This window comes from Miniopterus schreibersii (genome assembly GCF_964146895.1).
Source record: "Miniopterus schreibersii genome assembly, chromosome: 4".
Taxonomy (NCBI): Eukaryota; Metazoa; Chordata; class Mammalia; order Chiroptera; family Miniopteridae; genus Miniopterus; species Miniopterus schreibersii.
The window spans coordinates 69,971,544-69,990,633 of NC_138105.1; the positions used below are offsets into that span (position 1 = coordinate 69,971,544).

At 54.9% G+C, this 19,090-nt stretch overlaps 1 protein-coding gene across 1 annotated transcript; it reads right to left on the reverse strand.

Annotated features, from left to right (window-relative positions):
• Positions 1-1,507: 1,507 nt before the first annotated feature.
• On the reverse strand, positions 1,508-18,745 carry ZNF653 (zinc finger protein 653). Its single transcript, XM_081134597.1, has 9 exons — positions 18,362-18,745; positions 11,893-11,936; positions 9,588-9,803; positions 4,542-5,153; positions 4,233-4,413; positions 4,038-4,149; positions 2,956-3,070; positions 2,115-2,214; positions 1,508-1,923 (listed from the first exon to the last, which is right to left on the reverse strand). Exons 1-9 carry the CDS (start codon positions 18,652-18,654, stop codon positions 1,746-1,748), a joined length of 1,851 nt encoding a protein of 616 aa, XP_080990723.1. The 5' UTR covers positions 18,655-18,745; the 3' UTR covers positions 1,508-1,745.
• Positions 18,746-19,090: the final 345 nt, after the last annotated feature.

The following is a 19,090-nucleotide window of genomic DNA, read 5'->3' on the forward strand; positions in this document are numbered from 1 at the left end:
GCCTTCAGGCGCAAGATTTTCTTCGAGGCTTCAGCACCACAGACAGCGGCCTGACAGCCCGGTCGAAGGAGCTGAGGGCGGGGTAGCCACGACCCTCCAAACCCGAGAGTCGCAGCCCCCACCCTACCCTCGCCCCTGGACGCGCTGTAGGCTCCTGACAGTCCGAGAGTGCCTTCAAACCCTGCAAGGAGAGCCTATTTTGACCAATCAGGGACGGCCCTCGCGAGAACGAATTGCGGAAGGACGCCCTCGAGATTGAGCCAATGAGAATCCGAGTAGCAGAAAGCACGGCCACGATGATGGAGTGGGCAGGCCAATCATAGTGGCCCGCACAGTCTGGGCAGTGGCCATGCGGGACCCTGGGTGGCCCCTCTAGGATTTGCCAAGGCAACTTAGCTGACCCTGGGGACCCCGAGGAATGGCTTGTTCCCCACCTCGTGATCCTCTCGGCTCCAGTGGGATCAGAAGCTGTGCCTGTGCCCGGAGGGGGCTACTCCTGGGCCCGCAGACCCGACCGCGGTTCCCATGGAAACTGCTGGCTCCCGCTGTGCCGAGATAACTAAGGGGACTGAGCCTGGAGCGGAGAGGGGGCGGCTCGCGGGGGAGCGGCCCCAGCGGCCGGACTCGTTCATCCTCGCCGCCGACACTTCTATCCCTGGTTGGGGTAGCCCCCGGTTAGAAGTGTAAAATTAGGCTTTAGCTGCGGCTCAGCTCCATGAGCTGGTGGGGCCAATCTGCTCAGGGCGCCACGGGGCTCCCTAGGGCACGTGCCCCGGCTCGCAGCTGCGGCCCCCAGGGTCACGTGGCTGCGGCCACAATGGCCCATGCGGTTTGTGCGCCATCTGGCGGCCGCGTAGCCGGGTCTCACTCCCCGCCCCTCTCTCTGGCCGACCACAGGAGGAGGTGGCCTCAGCATCCTCCTCCGGGTAATGGGGCCAGGGCAGCCGCCCAGCTGATGCCAACTCCCTCCCCCGGCAGCTTCCTGTTCCAGGAACACGCCGAGCCCATTCTACCTAGGGGTTTTGGCACTGGCTGTTCCTTCAGTCTCGGATTTGCCTCCCTCAGCTTTCTTCTGGGATGGAACCTCTTTGTCATTCTGGTCTATGCTCAAATGCCACTGACCTAAACAGCAACCCCAGAAACTAACATACTACTCTTTTCTGCACAGTGTTTGTCACAGCCATAGATGTCTTAAGGGTTTACTGAACATCTCCCCAACTGGTCCCTAAGCTCTCCAGGGTGGGGAATGAGTGACCCATGAAGGATTATGACTGAGTCAGGATTGAGCCCTGGGAGATGTTAAGTGGCCTCCCTGGGCCCCCAACCACCCCAGCCCTGATTCTGTGCAGAGGGCTGTTCAGGATTGCCCAGGCAACTAAGGTGGAAGGAAAGGTCCCTGTCCTTTGGGTATGACTTCCCCAACCTCCCACCCCCAACCGAGGCCTTGCTTAGGAAGGGACTAAGTTGAAGAGAGGCCCCTTTTCCCCCAAATCATCCAGGCCTAGGGGAAGGGCATCTACTTTCTCGCTCTTTAATCTTGCTCTGTTCTCTAGACACAGTTCCAGCAGTGCAGCCTCAATTGCCAGCTCCAGGGAGGGTGGGGGGCCAGCCCTAGGGCAGGGCAGGGCAGGGGTGCCACCATCCGGCCTGCGGTCCAGGTGGCCCCTGTGGCTGCCCTGGCCTGGCAGGCCCAGGAGTGGCATCAGAGTGAATGAATAAATAGGGATGGTCAGTGGTTGGGTGGGTCAGGCAGGTTTGTGGTCTGGGTGGCTTTTGAGAGTGTGGAACTTGACGCTGTCCAACTTCTCGAAACGCTTCCCGCAGCGCTCACACGTGAAATTGTACTGCACCTCTGCCGTGTGCTTCTTCATGTGCCAGTTGAGCGAAGCACGCTGTCGGCACTGGTAGCCGCAGATCTCGCACCTGCCAGGAGTCAGGGTGGAGTCAGAGCGGGCTGGGCAGGCCCCAGAAAGGTAGGGGGGCCATCTGGGACAGGAGCGCAGGTGGAACTCAAACCCAGGGGTGGAGCTCCCCCGACAGTGGGACCTGCTCTGTGCTGATCCAGGCCCAGATCTCCTCCCTCTTACTACCCTTGTGGGACACCTGTCACTCACTGCAGGGGTGTCTCGCCAGTGTGCGTGCGACGATGTACTTCCAGGTGGTTCTTCCTTTTGAAGGATTTGCCACAGGTCTCACAGGTGAATTCACGGACACCTGGGGGAAACACAAGGCTGAGGACGCCGCCCTTGGGGAGGGGGCTGCGAAGTGTGACCACTGTACAGCAGTGACCAGGTAGGGCGCAGAAGCTTGAATGTCAGGTCTAATAACCGGAGGGTCTAATAAAAAGAAAGGCTCATGGCCATTGCCCAGAAACGCCCCGGGCAGAGATGGAATGTGAACTTGGGTCCCTGAGGAGCACAGGGTGCAGATGGGTTTGAATTTGACCCCAATATTTGGACTTTGGAGTGATTTCACATAAAAATCCAAAGTTCTGGTCCCCCAAAAATATAAATCCATGCCCTCCTATTGGGCACACTGCATCAGCAGCCCACACTCTGGGTCAAGGAGGTGCTTGGAGCAGAAGAAACAGAGGCCCTGTCCCAAGCTCAATCCCCCTCCAGGGTGATTCAGCCCTGGAACTGCTCCAGCATGAGACCTGCTTATAGAAGTGGGGAGGCCCATGGGCCCCAAGTAGGAAAAGAGACAGTCAGCCCCTGCCCAGCTGCACATGATTTATAACCGTCAGTGTCACTGTGACTTGTGCAGGTCCCAGCTCACTGAGCATCAGGGAGGTGCCCAATGGGCACTAGGTTAAGTGCTTTACTTCCACCATCTCATGCCAGTCCATGTGAAAGACAGGCAGGAAACTGAGAAAGGCAGTCCTGTACCCAGGTTTGACCCCACCTGAACCAGCCCTGGCTCCAAGGCCCAGGACCCTCTGCCCCAGGGCCTGACCTGAGTGGATGATCATGTGTCGCCGTAGGTGGTTGGATAAATAGAACTTCTTGCCGCAGCCAGGGTGAGGGCACACTTTGGTCTTCCCTTTTCGATGCACGAGGTTGACATGGTTCTGGGGATGAGAGGGTGGAAGTGGTGCTGTGGGTGCTGTAGGAACAGGTGAGGGCTGCTGGGAGGCAGGCTGGGGCAACTTCACTGCCCTTGCCCTTGGGATGGACTGCCAGCTCCAAGCTGGGGTCCAGGGACACAACTGGGATCAAATAGCAGCTTTACTGAGCACCTATTCCAGTCAGGCTCTGGGCTGGGGCATCAGTGAACCTTGCCACAACTCTGTGAAGGGGCCCAGCAGTTAGCCCAGTTTATGGATGGGGAAACTGAGGCCCCAGAGGTTCAGTGGTTTGCCTGGTATCTCACAGGTGGGCAGTGGCAGAGCTGGAACTGGATTCTAGGGCTCTCAGCCCCACAGCAGGTGCTATAATGCCCCTAGGGCCTGGAGCAGGCAGCCCCCAAGTCACTCATTCCTTTGTCCTGTAGCTCACTGGCATATCTGTAGCTTCTGTGTCCAGCACCAGGCCTGGCACTGGTATGTGCTCAATGAAAACATGATTTGGCAAATTCAAGGGCCTACTTGTGACACCTCCTGTGCCCACAGTAGGTGTATAACAAGACTCTGTCTCTGTCCTTGGGCTATCCCATCCAGGCCCAGTGGGCAAACTGCAGGTACATCTTGGTGGTGCAGTGACCTGAAGTTTGCAGGCCCTACCACCCTGGGGGAGTGGGGTAGGCTTCCTGGTAAAGGGGTATTCTGAGCTAAAAGGGTAGCTTGGAGAGAGGCGGTAGGAGTTTGGGCAGCTGGAAGAGCAGAAGTATGTGGGGAGCCACCAGGCCAGGAGCAGGCAGCCACTTGGGGTGTGCAGAGAGAGGCTGTGGCTAGTTAAGGCAGGACAGGTACACTGGAGGCAGGTGGCATGTGGGACACAGGCCTGTGGAACCTACTGTGGGCTGGTGAGGCCCTCCACGAGCACAAGCAGCTGGACACAGAAGCAGACCCTGCCCAGCCATTTGGGTGGTAGGCTCACCTGGAAACTACTGAGAGCCACATACACCTGGCTGCAGCCCTCATAGGGACAGTGGAACATCTCCAGCAGGCCGTCGGCATCCATCACCCGTGACCGCTTGCTCCTCCGCCTCCTGGAGAGGAAGGGGCCCATGGCATCGGGGCTCCCACACCAGGCCACTGTCCTCATCCCTGCCCCCGCCCACCTGACACCCACTTCTCGGGCTCCTTGGGGATCTCGTAGATGATGGCTGACATGTCACTGCCATCCAGCTCCTCCCCATTTGCCTCTGCCTCAGGCTCTGCACTCTCAGGCACTGTTGCTGCCAGCTCTGCCAGCTCTGGGGCCACCGGCTCCTCCTTCTCCTCCTTCTTGAGCATGTACAGGTCCTCCTTCTCTACGGGGTGGACACAGGGCAGGCGTCTGTGGGGACTAAGGCCGTCGAGGAGCCCACTCTGGGGCGGCTCCTCGCCCTGCCCCTCCCAGGTTCCCTCTAGCCCCCCAGACTAGCATGGTCCCCCAGACCTTTTTTGGTCTCCATGCCTGCCATGGCAGCGGGGTCTGTAGTGCTGGGCTGGCTGCCCTCAGGCTCCGTCTGTGTGTAGGCTGCCACGCCCTCCATCATGGTGCAGGGCACCTCATCACCCAGGCCCCCGCTGGGGGCACCGCTGCCTGCTGCCATGTTGAGGTGGATGCCCTCAGCCGTGAGGGCATCATAGCCTGGGCCTGCGATGATGATCACCTGAGAGCCAGGCACCATGCCTGGCATGGGACAACTGGCTACCACCTCACCCAGTGCCTCCTGGGGCATGTTCTCAAAAAGGGTGCCAGGGCCCGGGCCCACTTGCACGGGCACCGGCACACACACCACCGTCTCCAGGGCTTCAGGCCCGCTGCCTGCTGGGTTGGGGCACAGCGTGGTGCTCTGCTCGGCCAAGCTCTCCACGTGGTGGACGTCAAAGGGTATATGCACACCCTCTTGTGTGATGAGCCCACTGCTGCCTGCTGGGCTGGTGGGGGTAACTGCCGCTGCTGCTACTGTCACCTTGGCTGGCTGGCCTTCAGGGGGCTCCTCAGAGTCAGAGCCAGAGCAGGAGCTAGATGAGTCGGAGCTGCCGGCCACCAGGCCATTGTCCGCTGTGGTGACAGAGGAAAGGGGATGGTAACAATAGTGGCGGCAGCAGCTGGTGTTTGTTGAGAGTTCACCAGGGGCTGGGTGCTGTAACTCCTCACTGCCACAAACAGCTGTCAATTCTCAGTCCCCATCCTTCTCAATCACCTCTGCTCCTCAAAGATGTTCTCCTCCCTTGGCCTCTGGCCCACTCCAGTTTCCTGAGTCCTCCCTGGTGACTCCTTCTCAGTCTCTTTTGCTCTTACAGGTCTGGAAGGTCCTAGCTAGGGCCTCTCCTGAGTGCTCCAATCAGATCACCCAAGAGTTTCAGCCGGGCTGTTAAATACAACAATTCAATACAATTCTCACACTATCCACCTGGAGTTAGCATCAGACCCCAGAAGAATGACCCCATTTCAGATGCCAGCTACAAGTCCCAGGTCACCTGTACTTCTGGCTATAGACTGGGAGTTCCCACGACCCCATGACCCCATGTTCAGGCTTGATTATTTGCTAGAATGGCTCACAGAACTCAAAGAAAATGCTCTACTTCCGATTATAGTTTTATTATAAAGGACATAACTCAGCAACAGCCGGATGGAAGAGATGCATAGGGCAAAGTACAGGGGCAAGGGCATGGAGCTGCCGTGCCCTCTCCAGGTGTGCCACCCTCTCAGTACCTCCACATGTTCACCAACCTGGAAGCTCTCTGAATCACACTGTTCAAGAATTTTTAATAACCCAATCTTCAGGCCCTGTCTACTGCCAGGGGTTGCATGTGGGGCTGAGAGATATTGCTCCTCTAATCATGTGTTTGGTCTTTTTGGTGACCAGTTCTCCTCCTGAAGCTATCTAAGGGTCCCTCCCTGAATCATCTCATTAGCATAGAGTCCAGGTGTGTTTCAAAGGGGCTGCTTATGAAAGGGACTCATTATGGTAAAGAAAAACATTCCTATTTCTCTGGGAATTCCAAGGGTTTTAGGAGATCTGTGCCAGAAATTAAGAACAAAGATCAAGTATCTATTTTTATGGTGTTGCCACCACCTATACCCTGGTACCTCCATGTGAGCAGCTCCCACCCAGGCCTCCTGTGGAGCTGCAGACTATTACATCCCATTGCCTTTTCTGCTGATCCCCCCGCCCCTGCCGCCAGCAAGGGGTTCTCACAGGCATCTCACACTTCTCTCAGCAACTCTGGGCTCTGGAGCCTTCTCAGAAAAAGCCTGCAGCATTCATAGATGTCCCTGTCCCAGTGATGGCAGCTATCTTCTCTTAGTTGCTCAGGCCAAGTCCTAGGGCTATCCTTGACTTCTCCCTCTCTCACACCTACTTCCAATCTATCAGCAAAACCCGTTGGCACTGCATCCAAAATACATCCAAAGGCTGACAATTTCTCTCACCTCCTCTGCGCACGCCTGGTCATGGCCTCGCCATTCCCCTGCCTGGACCATGCAGTCCCTTCTCCCTGGTTCCCCAGCTCTCATCCTCACCCTCACCCTCCACAGACTCCCTATAGTGGCCACAGGGAGTCTGTGAACACCTGCTTAGGTCACATCCCTCTTTGAGAACCTGCTCATCACTTTCTGTCAAACAGACAGGCCAGCTGCTCACCAAACCTGAGTCTCTTCCTCCTGGCACCCAAGTGGACTACATTTCCTAGCATCCCTTGTAGGTAGGTGTGGCCATAAGGCTGAGTCCAATGAAATGTGAGTGGTAGTGAGCTCCCAGCCATAAACTTCCACCTCTGTTCCCACCAGCCTGCGAGGACTCAGAGGAGGCTGGAGTTTCAGGACAGAAAGAACCTGGGTCCTGGGATGGAAGGCAATTTGCAGGTGTGTCTATTTCAGCAGCTGGCCTTACTTCAGTTAATACTCTTCCCAATTCACTTGGTATAACAGCCAAAGCTCTCACTGTAGCCACACAGCCTGCACATTCTCTCCTGCCCCAGTGACCTCCCTCCCGTGCTTAGACACTAGATAGCTTCCTGCCTCAGGGCCTTTGTACTTGTCACTTGCCCTGCCTGAATCCTCTTCTCTCAGACACCTGTGTGGGCTTCCTCCCTTACCTTCATCAAACCCTTCATCAATGGTACTTTTTCAGGGAGGTCTCTCACCATCTTGTCTCAAATAGTACCCCTTTCTCTCCTTTATTTCTCCCCCAAATACTTCCCACCTTCTAGTGTGCTCTGCATTTTACTTGTCTATCTTGTTTACAGTCTGCTTCCCCTTTAGACAGTAAACCCCACAGGGACAGGGGGTCCCTGTGCACAGTCCCCAGTGCCCGGAAGGCTACATGATACACAGTGAGTACACATTTGCAAAAATGAACAACTAGCAGACCAAGGCTGTGATGAAGGCCAAGGGGGCTGACATCTTACCCAGGCTTTTGGTGCTAAGGTCCCCACACAGGGAGAAACTGGGAACAGGAAAAATGTATGACTGCCCCTTAAGTTACACACTCCTGACACAGTTGGTGCACACTGTTTGGGAACCACATGTCCTACACCCCCAGAGGGTCACATGGAGAGTGCAGGCTCTGAAGCCAGACTGCAGCGGGGTGGGGTGGGTGGGGATCCCAGTGCTTGTTCTTCTAGCTGTGTGTGAACATAGGTGCCTTATGTAATCCATCTGTGCCTGGGGATATCTTGGTACCTACCTCAGGGAGCACTCTGGGTATTTAATGAGTAAATATGTGTAAAGAACTTAGGACAGTACCAGGCCTGGAGTGACAACCCTATCAATGTTTCCTACTATCTTTAATGTCCAGTTGCCCCATCTGTGAGGCAGGCCCTAGGGTGGCAACAAGTGCAGTAGGGGGATTAGCCCCTCCTCCCAATACCCTATGATCTGCAGAGTGGGACGAGCTCTGGCTGCACCCTGAAGGAGGGGGCAATCACCTAAAAAGTTGGGAGTATAGCTGGGTTTACGTCTGAGTGCAGTGTCTGGCTGCTAAGGCTGACACTGGATTTTACTCAAGATGATAACACTCACAACAGAAATGACCATGTACCCCTGGCTTCCCACAGTCCCTGGAGGGGGGGTGTCTTCTTATTGAGTGAGAGGTGGCAGGGCTGCCCTAGGCACAGAGCAGATAAGAGTGCTGCTTGAGGGAACAGGGCTGGCCCGGGGGTACAGCACTCTCTCAATGGCCCCAGAAGCCACAGCAGACATGGAATTGATCCTAGTGTTCATTCCCAAGAGCCCAGATCCAGAAGCTGCTAATGAAAAAGTTAGGTTGGGGTGCAAGGGGGTTCCTCTGGATGTCACCCCCAACCCAGCTGGGTCCATCCCCAGATGGGCCAGTCATGTTACTCCCAAAACCTTAGTTTCCTGGACTGCTCAGTGGGGCTAATGACAGGACTATGGGGAGGATTCAGGGTGGTTTGGGGTGGGCCTGGAGTGGAGTACAGGACAAGATGGCTGAGGGGCAGATTCACACTGGGGACCTGACTGACACACAACGGGATGGCCGCTGGCCAGGGTGCCCACCTGGAACACCTCTCGCCCACGGCTTCCCCTCGCCAGCTGGGACGCCATCTGCTCTAAGATGCCTGCCAGCTCGCACTCAGCCCCAGTGACTGACCCCATCCTCAGCCCTGGCAGGGCACCTGGCAGTGGGCCCCACACTCCTCACAGCTCATGCCAAGCCTCTGAGGCAAGCAGGCAGCCCCTCACCACCCAGAGCATATCCTCAGTCCTCCACCAGGTTTCACTGGACATTTGTAACTGAGTCCCTCCCAGTCCTGAGCTGGCAGCCAGCCTCTGGGTGTGACCAAAGTGGGATGGCAGGAGAAGAGCAGGGATGGTGCGAGATGCGAAGGGCGGGGTGACAGAGGGATAGAGAATGAGAGACAGAAAGGGTGTGAGATGGAAGAGAGACAGAGAGAGAGAGTGGTGGGAGAAAGGGAAAAGGAGACAGATGATAGAGGAAGAGAGAAAGGATGAAACAGAAAGGATGAGAGAGACAGAGAGCAAAGAACAGGAAGTGAGGAGAGCAGGATGGAGAGACGGAAGAAGGATGAGACAGACCTTGAGCCCGAGAAAGGGCTGGAGAAAACAGGAAGAGGCCAGGAGAGAAGAGCCACCCTGGGGAGTCTGAGGCAGAGCACCCTTCCCTCCCTCCAGCTACTGAACCAGGTTTCCTGGATCCCAAGTCCAGGCCTGCCTGTGACTGGCCTTGGGCACAGGTGGGCAAACTGCCCTGAGCTTCAGCTGTCTCTCTGTAAAACGGGAACTTTGTCTCAGGATTTGTAAGGACTCAAAGATCGCAGCCTGGCCCAATGAGTCTGCACTCTGTCCCTGAAGCCAGCACCAGTGGCATCTAGTTGTGAGATGTTTGTGATGCTGGCCTAAGGCTAGCAAGACCCAGGAGGGCGGGTAGTACAGGGTGACTCTCCCCACGAGGAGCAAGAGACCCCCAGACACTGGAGGCCACTATATGCCCTCACTCTGCAGACCCACCTTTGTCACTGTCGGGGTCTGAGTCGCTGAGTGGCTTCAGGGGTGAGTGCAGGTCTTGAAAGTAGCGGTGGCCAGCTTCACACTGCCACACGGCTGTGGTGTATAAGCCAAAGGTGGGGTCCAGCTCGGCCAGGTGTGGCTCATACGGACAGCGGTGCTTATGGTCCTCGTACCAAATCACGACATTCTTCAGGCAGTTCACGTTGCGTCGACGCCCTGTGCAAACAGGGCCAGGGCAGGCATGAGGAGCATGGCTAAGCCACCCAGGACAGAGTGGCCCCTAGAACTACCAGGGCCTTCTGGCTCTTGGGGGTTGAGACACTATCCTGAACCCTGTCCAGGCCTGTCCCCAATTTATAGGTAAAGAAATTGAGGCTCAGAGAGATGACACACACCCTGGAGATAACAGAGACTGGCCAGAGACTGTGCTCACTGGATGAATAAGTCATATAAACAGTGGGGCGTGGCCATAGTAGGTGCACAATCATTGTTAGCTGCTTCTAATTGTTATGATCAATTAGAAGCCCTGCCCTACGCTCACCCTGGCTCACTACAGTCTATTCCTTCCACAGCTGTCAGTGGACGCCTGTGAACACCTGAGTCAGGTCACATCCCTCCTCTGCTCAGAATCCTCCATAGCTCCCACCTCATTGGGTGGAAAAGTCACAGTCCTCCCAGAGGTTTACATATTCTGCCCTGTCGCCTGTGTCCTCACCTCCTCCCACCCTTCCCTTTGCTCCCTCCACTGCAGCCTCACGGCTCCTCCCAGGTCCTCAGCTGAGCCAGGGACAGTCCAGCCTCAGGCCTGGGCATTTGGCTGTGTCCTCCAGGTGACTGCCCTGCCGCCTCCACCTTCACTCGGGTCTTCCCCTTGGTCAGCCACCCTCTCCTCCTTGTCTCTCCAGCCAACCTGACTTGCTGTCCTTTTTCTCCAGGTAGCACCTACATACCATCCTTATATGTTTTCATGTTTCTTATCTGTCTCCCACACTAGATGTTAGCTCCCCAAGGGCAGGGCCACTTATCTGTGTGGTTCCTCCTATATATCCAGCACCTGCATACAGTAGGTGCTAGATGAGTGCATACTGTGAGGGGGTAGGAACAGTGGAGCCAGACCACCGGGGTTCAAATCCTGGCTCTGCCACTTCCTAGCTGGGTGGCTCTGGGCAAGTGACTTGGCTTCTCTGAACCTGTTGCCCCCTGTGGTCAGGGGAGAATAAGGGTCCCCATTTCCTGAAGGTTGACAGAGAGGAGGTTAGAGTAAAGACATTGACAGGGCACAGAATAGGGCTGCACATATTGCGAGTGCTTAAGAGTCGGTACCAGTGATGTGTGTGATGATCCTGGTCCCTCAAGAGTAGGAAGAAGGTGTGCCTCTGACCTTCCAGGCTAGGAGATGAGGAGTGAGCCCAGGAAAGGTCCTTGGGCCCAGGGATGGTGCCCAGAGCCGCCAACACAATTACGACCGTGGGGACACCACCAGCAAGCCGCCTGCCTCCTTAGCCTAGCACTTGCCTCCTTATCTTCATTCCCACCCCCCTCTGGGATTTGGGGGTCAGTCTTAGCTCACCTGGTCCCTGCCTGTGAGACCTATGAGAACGGGAGGGGCACACTGACACCAGAAGGCTGTCCCTGGACAGCTGGCTCTCACCCTGCTGGACATGGCTTGAGACCCACAGCCCCAGGGCTCAGGGGCAGGAGGGACATGCTCCAGGCCTCTGCTCTGACTGCCCACGCCCAGCTCCCCTTGAGCCTGGCACACAATATACCCGTTAGGCCCTGGCACAAGCTGTTCCCTCTGCTCTGCCTGGCTCTTCCCTGGCTGACTCCCACACACCGGGCAGGAGAGCAGAGGAGCTAAGGGGACTACTTTGGAGACACAAGGACCTGAGTTTGCAGTCTGGCCCTGATACTTTGCAGCTGCGCAGCCTGGGGCAGTGACTAGGCCTCCCTGGACATCTTTACGCATAAGATGGGGATGATGAGGGCACCCCTGCTGGGCACAGCGTAGGTTCCTTGGGTTCCTACCCAGGGCTGGGTCAGGCCCCTCCTCTGGGCCCCAGTACCCTAACCCACCTCCCACTTTGATCACAGCTCTGCTCAGCCTGTCCCTTGTCTTTCCCAGGAGACTGTGGACTCCGTGAGGGTAGGGCTAAGTCTGGCCTGTTCCACATAGTGCCTGGCACATGCAGGTTCTCCACAATCGGTCTCAGAGAATGAGGGAGCGAGGGAAGGAGGGGGAGAACAACAAAGCCAGTAACTCCCAACACCCAACCCTCCCCCCACTGGCTGCAGCCCCACTTACTTTTCTTCCTCTTTGGCTTTTTGGGGACCTGCTCCCAAGGCTTCCTGTAACAGAGAGAGGCAGGGGGGAGTGACGCAGAGCCTGACTGATGGTGAGATAACGATAGCAACTCTGGCTACCCTTCATCCTGCTCTGGGGCAAGATGTTAGCTTCTGGTCCCTGAGCCTGTTCTTATGGCCCTTCATTTGGTTTCTCTCCTACATGGACAACAGCCCTTGGCGGGCAGTCTAATATCATAATCCACCTCACAGAGTGGGAAACAAGCTCAGAGAGTTGAGGCCACCAGCCCAGGGTCCCGTGGCCAGGGAGTGGAGAGGTCAGAAAGGGGTACAGAAAGTAAGTACCTCTTTCTGACCTCTCAATGGCTCCACAATCCCACCCTCTGGGATACACACCCTGTATAATCCTCTCCCCACTAGTGGGGCATGCTTGTGAATACGAAGGGATACTCTTGACTAGGTGACTGAATTAATCAAGAGGGAGCTTACTGACGTGGGCCTGTTCTAATTAGCTCTTATAAGGATCCTGCTGAAGTCAGAAACCAGAGGCTGAGACTGTGAGGGGGCCTATGAGGGGCTACATGGCAAGGACCTGGGAACAAATGGCCTCTGGGAGCTGAGAACGGTCCCGTGGAGAGCCAGCAAGACTGCAGGGACCTCAGTCCTACGACCACAAGCACGTGAATTCTGTCAACACTATGAGGGACTCTGGGAGATCTTTCCCAAGTTGAGCCTCTAGATTGGGGTGGGGAACATCCAGCCCATGGGCCTTATATGGCCCGCCAAATCATTTGGTCTGGCCCTGCCAAGGCTACTGCAGGTAGGACTAAAAATTCAATAAATCTAGGAGTTTTTTTCACAGCTAATTTTTAAGTTGATAATTTTGTATGACCCTTGGTGTTATAAATACCCAAATGGCCCTTGGCAGAAAAAAGGTTCCCCAACTCTGCTCTAGATGAAGACACAGTTGCCTGATTTCAGCCTTGTGAGACCCTGACCTGACTTAGCTAAAATGTACTAGATGCCTGACCCACAGTGAGATAATCAATTTGTGTAGTTTTAACCCACTAAGTCTGTGGTCATTGTTATACAGTAAAAGAATCTGTCCCACCCAGGGTCTTACAATGCCTGCCCCGTAGGCTGGCTGAGAGCCCGGGGAAATTGTCAGACACAGCCTGCAGGGCTGGCATTGCTCCCTGGTCCTAACTGCCTGCTCTACAAGGTGCTGCCCTTCTCCAGCAGTCCTGCTCCTTCAGCCAACTCAGCCTCAAACACCTGCCTCTGGGAACTTCCCCACCCTGCCTGAGCCCAACAGCCCCATTTCCTGCCCCATAGTAAGCCAGGCCACAGGGAGCCCAGGGGAGGGCCAGGCTCAAAGACCAGGGCCCTCATGTCCTCCCACACCAGGATGGCCATCAGATCTGCCAGGCAGGTTCCTGACTCCACTCAGGCCACCTGGATATGGCCCAGCACTGGCTCTGCACAGACTGAGTGCAGGTACATTAGAATCATCTCTCTCAGACCTGGTAGGGGCTTCCCTATGCCTTCCTGCCACCATGCTTCAGGGTCTGCCCACCTTACCCTGGCTGTTTCCTTGTTCTTCTAAGCCCGCGGTAGCAGGCTTTGTGACTCTGGGTGAGTGATCTTGCTTCTCTGTGCCTCAGTTTCCCCATCTGTAGCATGGATCATAACAGCAACTTCCCCAAGAGGTTATGAGGTTATGTGCATTATAAAAAGCTTGGTGCAGCTCTGGCAATTAGTACTCACTCAGCCAACGGTGACTGATCATAATGATCAATCAATGATCATTAGGATTATCAATATTATCACAGAGCCAGGCCCTGGAACACTGACCTCCCACTGTGGCCAGGGCCACACTCTTGCCACAAATATCCTGACAGCTAATCCAGGGTCTCTCCTCAGCTCCACTGCCCACCCTCTCAGTCCCCCATCCAGCCTGATAACAATTCTCAGCCCCCATACCCAAAGTCTGGTCCCTGTACAGCTCCTCAGGGCTCTCCTTTGTCCTTCCTGCCCCAGGCTCTGGCCTCTGCTTGGGGATCTGCTCTACCCCATCCCAGAAGCCTCTATCCTCTCCAACGGGCTAGGCTGCCAGATCCTCCTCCAAACCCAATCCAAACACCCATGCCACCTACAATCACTCAAGGCCTTGCCATGGCTGGGGTGCTGGGAAAGCCATATTGTAGTGGGAATAGGTTTGGTATTGGTCAGATCCCAGTTCAAGTCTCATCTCTGTTACTGACTGGCTGTGTGACCTCAAGCAGGTGTCATCCTCTCTGAGCCTCAGTTTCCTAATCTGTGAAGTGGGGATAACAGCAGTGCCTCCCACATGGAGTTGCTGTGAGGATTAAATGAAGTCAGGCCACATTCTGACCTTAACACAGCGCTTTCTCCTTCAACCCAAAATAAGTTCCCCCACTGCCCACTTCTCCAAGTTCTACCATCCCTGCGACTCCCTGCAGTGGCCACCACCTACATTTGAGGACAATAGTTGTCGAGGCTTCTCCAGAGCCTGGCTGTACTTTCCTCTCAGTGGCCAGTCCCAAATGGTGGCCAGCAGCAACAGTTCCTCCCTCTCCTCTGCCCTTTGATTTCAATTTTGACTTGATATTCCCACCAGCATCCAAACATGCTGGTATTTCTAACATCTTGGATTAAAGTTATCTTGAACACCTTTGTTACCAAGTTTTGCCCCACTCCTTTACCACTTTGTCCAAGTTGTCTATACTCTTGGTTTCCATGTCTGCTCCTTCATCTCCCTTGAGCCTCTCTGGTCAAGGTTTTTCTCCACCATGCCACAAATTGCCCAGTTACAGCCAGCAGGGATGGCTGCCTTATTCAGCAACCCCAGTATTTGACCCTTAGATCCTTCCCTTGGCCTCCAGGATACCACCCCATCTGTTCCTCTGCCTGCCTCCCAGGCTGCTGCTGCTTCATCTCCCTGATTTCTGGAAGCACCAGGCTCAGACCTATGTGCTTGGTCTACACACATCCCCTTGGCAAGCTCCATCACCATACCATCACCACCCTGGTGACTCCCACATTCACATCTCTCAATTGGCTCTCTTCCCACCACAATACCCTCTCCACCCCCACCTTGATACCCCGAGGAGTCTCACACACAAGCTGTCATTTTGTTCCCCAACATGGCCCTTCTCAGTTAACAGCAACTGCAACTTTTCAGTGCTCAGGCCCAAACCTGGGCATCTTTCATATCCACACCTATCAGAGAACCCTGCTGGCCCCAAGTTCAATCACTTCTCTCCATTTCCCTGTGATGCTGCCCAGGGCCAGCCCCATCATGGCTCACCTGGGTCAGTATAGTCATCTTCTTCCTCCTGCCCTCCCCTCCATAGCCTCAACATAGGAGTCAGGATGATTCTTTTGATTTTCTTGTTAGGAGTTTAAGATGTGACAAAGGAGCCCGAGCTGGTTTGACTCAGTGGTTAGAGTATTAGCCTGCGGACCGAAGGGTCCTGGGTTCGACTGCGGCCAAGGGCAAGTACCTTGGTTGCAGGCTCAATCCCTGGCTCTGGTTGGGTGCATATGGGAGGCAACCAATTGATGTGTCTCTCTCACACCAATGTTTGTCTCTTTCTCTCTTTCTCCCTTCCACTCTCTGAAAAGCAATGGGAAAAATGTCTTTTGGTGAAGATTTAAAAAAAAAAGATGTGAAAAGGAAAATGCAAACACATACAAAGCTAGGGAGAAAAGTAGAGTGAAACTTCTTCAACCCATCACCAGCTTTAATAACTGTCAATTCTTGGCCAACCTTTCAACTCATACCCCACCTATTCCTCCTGCTGCCACCCCCCGCCCTGGGAACTGCTTCTTTTAACATCTAAGCCAGATATATGACTTCTCTGCATTTATGAAGGGAACTCAAAATTCTGTACTTGAAGGCAAAATATCCCACCAGAGCTCCCACTTCACTAGAAGGAAAAATAAGAGTCCTCCTTGCCAGCCCACAAGGCCCTGGCACCTCCCTACCCTCATCTTCTTCCACTCCTCTCCCTCACTCACTGTGCTCCAGCCACACATTCCCCTCACTGTCCCATGGACACATCAGGGCACCAGACAGGGTCCTGTCTCAGGACCCTTTGCACTTGCTATTCCTTCTTCCTCCAACACTCTTCCCCTGGATATCTCTATCGCTAGCCCTGGCCTTCTTCAGGTATTTACTCAAATGTACTCAAGGTGGCCCCACCCTGATACCCTATTTAAACCTCCAGCTCACATTCCTGGTTCCTCTTTCCTTATTTCACTTTTGTTTTTTCTACAGCCATCAATCTTTCACATACTACATAATTTATTAATTATGTTCCTTGACTGCAGTAGACAAGCCTTTGCACACTAAACAAGCCTCTGCCCTCTGCCCTTTAAAATGTCAGCTCCTGCCTGGCTGGCATGGCTCAGCAGTTGAGCATCAACCTATGATGCAAGCGATTGCGGTTCGATTCCTGGTCAGGGCACATACCCATGCCACGGGCTCGATCTCCAGTGGGGGGCGTGCAGGAGGAAGCCTATCAATGATTCTCTCATCATTGATGTTCCTATTTCTCTCTCTCCTTCTCCCTTCCTCTCTCTGAAATTAATATATATTTAAAATAAATAAATAAGTAAATAAATAAAATGTCAGCTCCATGAGGCAGCTATCTTTGTTTAGTTTGCTGTACTTTCAGCATATATACAGGTGCCTGACACATACTAGGTGCTCAATAAATGTTCCTTAAACAAAAGAATGAAGAAACACTGGAAATTCCACTACTGACCATTATTTCCCTTTTCCTACTGGCTGCTAGAAAGCACCAAGGCAAATTCATGGCCCATTCGCCATTCCTACTTCATGTCTCTTGAACCCTCCTGGTCAGGTTTTTACCTCACCATGCCACAAAACTGCCCTTTTCATGTCTCCTGTGACTTAACACCTCAACCCATCAGCACTGATCCTGGCCCCATTGCGTCGCTCATTTCCTTTCTCTTTTCACGCTGATTTTCATTTCTGTCTCCTTGTTCATGTTTTACAGCCCTTGAACTGAAATCCTTCCAGGTACAAGATATGTTATAAATGACTGAACAATTGAAATAATTGACCTCCTATCTGTGGTCATGTCTATTCCTTATAGGATATCCCTCACCTAGGTTAATGTATTTTCCCAACTACCCACGGGCCCTGGGGCCAAGTTTTTGCCTGGGTTGTCTTAGTGCCCCTGCCCCAGTCCTGCAGGCCCACAGAGCTCCTGCTCTGCCAAATTAAGCTTCTGCAAATACCACTTTCAACTTAGGAAACTTCAAGGGCTCCCTCTGGACAGTGGTTCTCCAGCTGCACATCAAGTCTCCCTGGAAGCTTTACATAAAAAAAAATAGAAGGTCTGCAGCTCCACCCAGACTAATTGAATCAAAAACCTCAGTAGTGGAACACTGCCTTGAGGTTTTAAAGCACCCAGCATTTCCTGTCCTGCTCTTAGGCATATAAACCAGCCTGCCACCCTGAGAAGCAGGTACAATTTCAACAGGATCGGGTTGCTTCTTGACCCTCAGAATTTCTCCCCCTACCCGGGGAGAAACATGCAAACGGTGTGCAAATAAAACCTGGGCAGAACAAGGATTTTGTCGCAAAACTGCTTGTGAAACAGAACAAATACCACTCTAACAGCTAATACCTGGAGTGCTAAGTGCCAATACTGTTCTAAGCCCACTGCTGTAGTTTAACTCATTTAATCATCACATCAATCTATAAGGCTGGAAGTAAAAAATTCCACCAACACTGCTCATTCTCAAAACTGAGACTGCAAAGGCCTCTGCCTTCCACCTCTGTGGCTAACTCAAGGCTTCCTCTTCACCTGAGTTTCAACTGGGCTGAGGTGCTCCTCAGGAGCCAAGAGGTTTAGGGGAATGTGATCTGGATTGTGAGGGGTCTTCAGGGTAGGTGAGGTCTAGGGTTGTGGGAATGGGGCCACTCAGAGTCCTAGCTGGGGCATAGGAACCTCACGAGAGGCAGGGCTGGGCAGCCCAGGGTCTGCAGACGCGCAGTCTTGGGCTACAAAGTAGGGAACGAGGCCTGTGAGATAAGAGGGGCAGGGACCTCCGGCCACTGGGGCCTCAGGAGGCGGGGCTGCCCCCAGGGAATGGGCAGTTACAAGGCTTGGAGGTGGAGCCCGTACCAGGATTGGTCAGCCAGAGTGCCAGCGGGCGGGGCCAAGTGCCCAGAAGGCGGGTCGAGGCTGGACGCATCCTAGGATTGGGCGGTCAGAGCGACGGGAGGCGGGCCGCGAGCCAGGCACGTCCCAGGACCGGTAGTCGGAGACCCCGGCCGGCACAGGGGCCGCTGGGCGGAGCTCAGAGGTGCCAGGGGCAGAGCCTGGGCGGAGGGGGCGGGACCAGGCTCAGCGGGGGATGGGGGCGTCTTCTCCCTCGCTCCCTCCCTCCTTCGGGCCGGGGCCCCTCACCCGTGCCGACCGTTCCGCTGACCGCGCTCCAGCGAGATGAGGTAGGCGGCGAGCTTGGCGTCGCTCCAGCCGCTGCGGCGCCGCAGGTCCACCCAGGGCCCGTGCGCCTCGCCCAGGTACACGCGCCGCACGTCGTACTTCTTCCGGGACTCAAGCCGCCGCCGGGCCCGGTCCGACTCCGTGAGCCGCGGCCGACCCCGCGCCTTGCGGCCTGCCGCGCCCTCCTCGGCCACCGCCTCCCTGTCTGCGCCCGCCTCAGCCTCCGCCTCCGCCTCAGGCGTTCGCTCCGCCATCCCCCCCTCCTTGGTTACCAGCCTCCCCCGTTGTTAGGAGCCCGGCCGGAAGTGGCGCGCATCTTCCGCGCCGCCGGGAGATTTCTCCAGGACTCTCTCTGCCCCGCAGCGCCGAAGGGAGACGGCGGAAAATGCGCATGCGTGCAGCAAGAACGTGCGACGACCTAATCTCGTTCTTTCACTGTTAAACTTTCTGACTTAATAGAGATGGAGGGAGGAGCTGAAGGTTTGAGGGCTGCCCTGGTAAGAAAGAGGCAGATGAACCCGTAGACCTTGCGGGTGGGGGCTTCTCCTTCTGCGCCTTGACCCTGAGTTTATGCTGGGGATAGGGTGGGAGTTGTCAGGTGAAGGCAGAGGGGAGGCCAAGGATCTGACCTTTCTGGATGCTGAAGAGCCCTTGAAAAGCCATGCCACCAGGCATTAAAGGAGCAGGGAT

Coding starts and splice junctions, on each gene's coding strand:
- ZNF653 (XM_081134597.1), bottom strand. CDS start 18,654: ATGGCGGAGCGAACGCCTGAGGCGGAGGCGGAGGCTGAGGCGGGCGCA. Junction 9,804..11,892: donor AAAGCCAAAGAGGAAGAAAA/GTAAGTGGGGCT, acceptor CTGTTTGCACAG/GGCGTCGACGCAACGTGAAC. Junction 3,071..4,037: donor TGGCTCTCAGTAGTTTCCAG/GTGAGCCTACCA, acceptor TCTCATCCCCAG/AACCATGTCAACCTCGTGCA.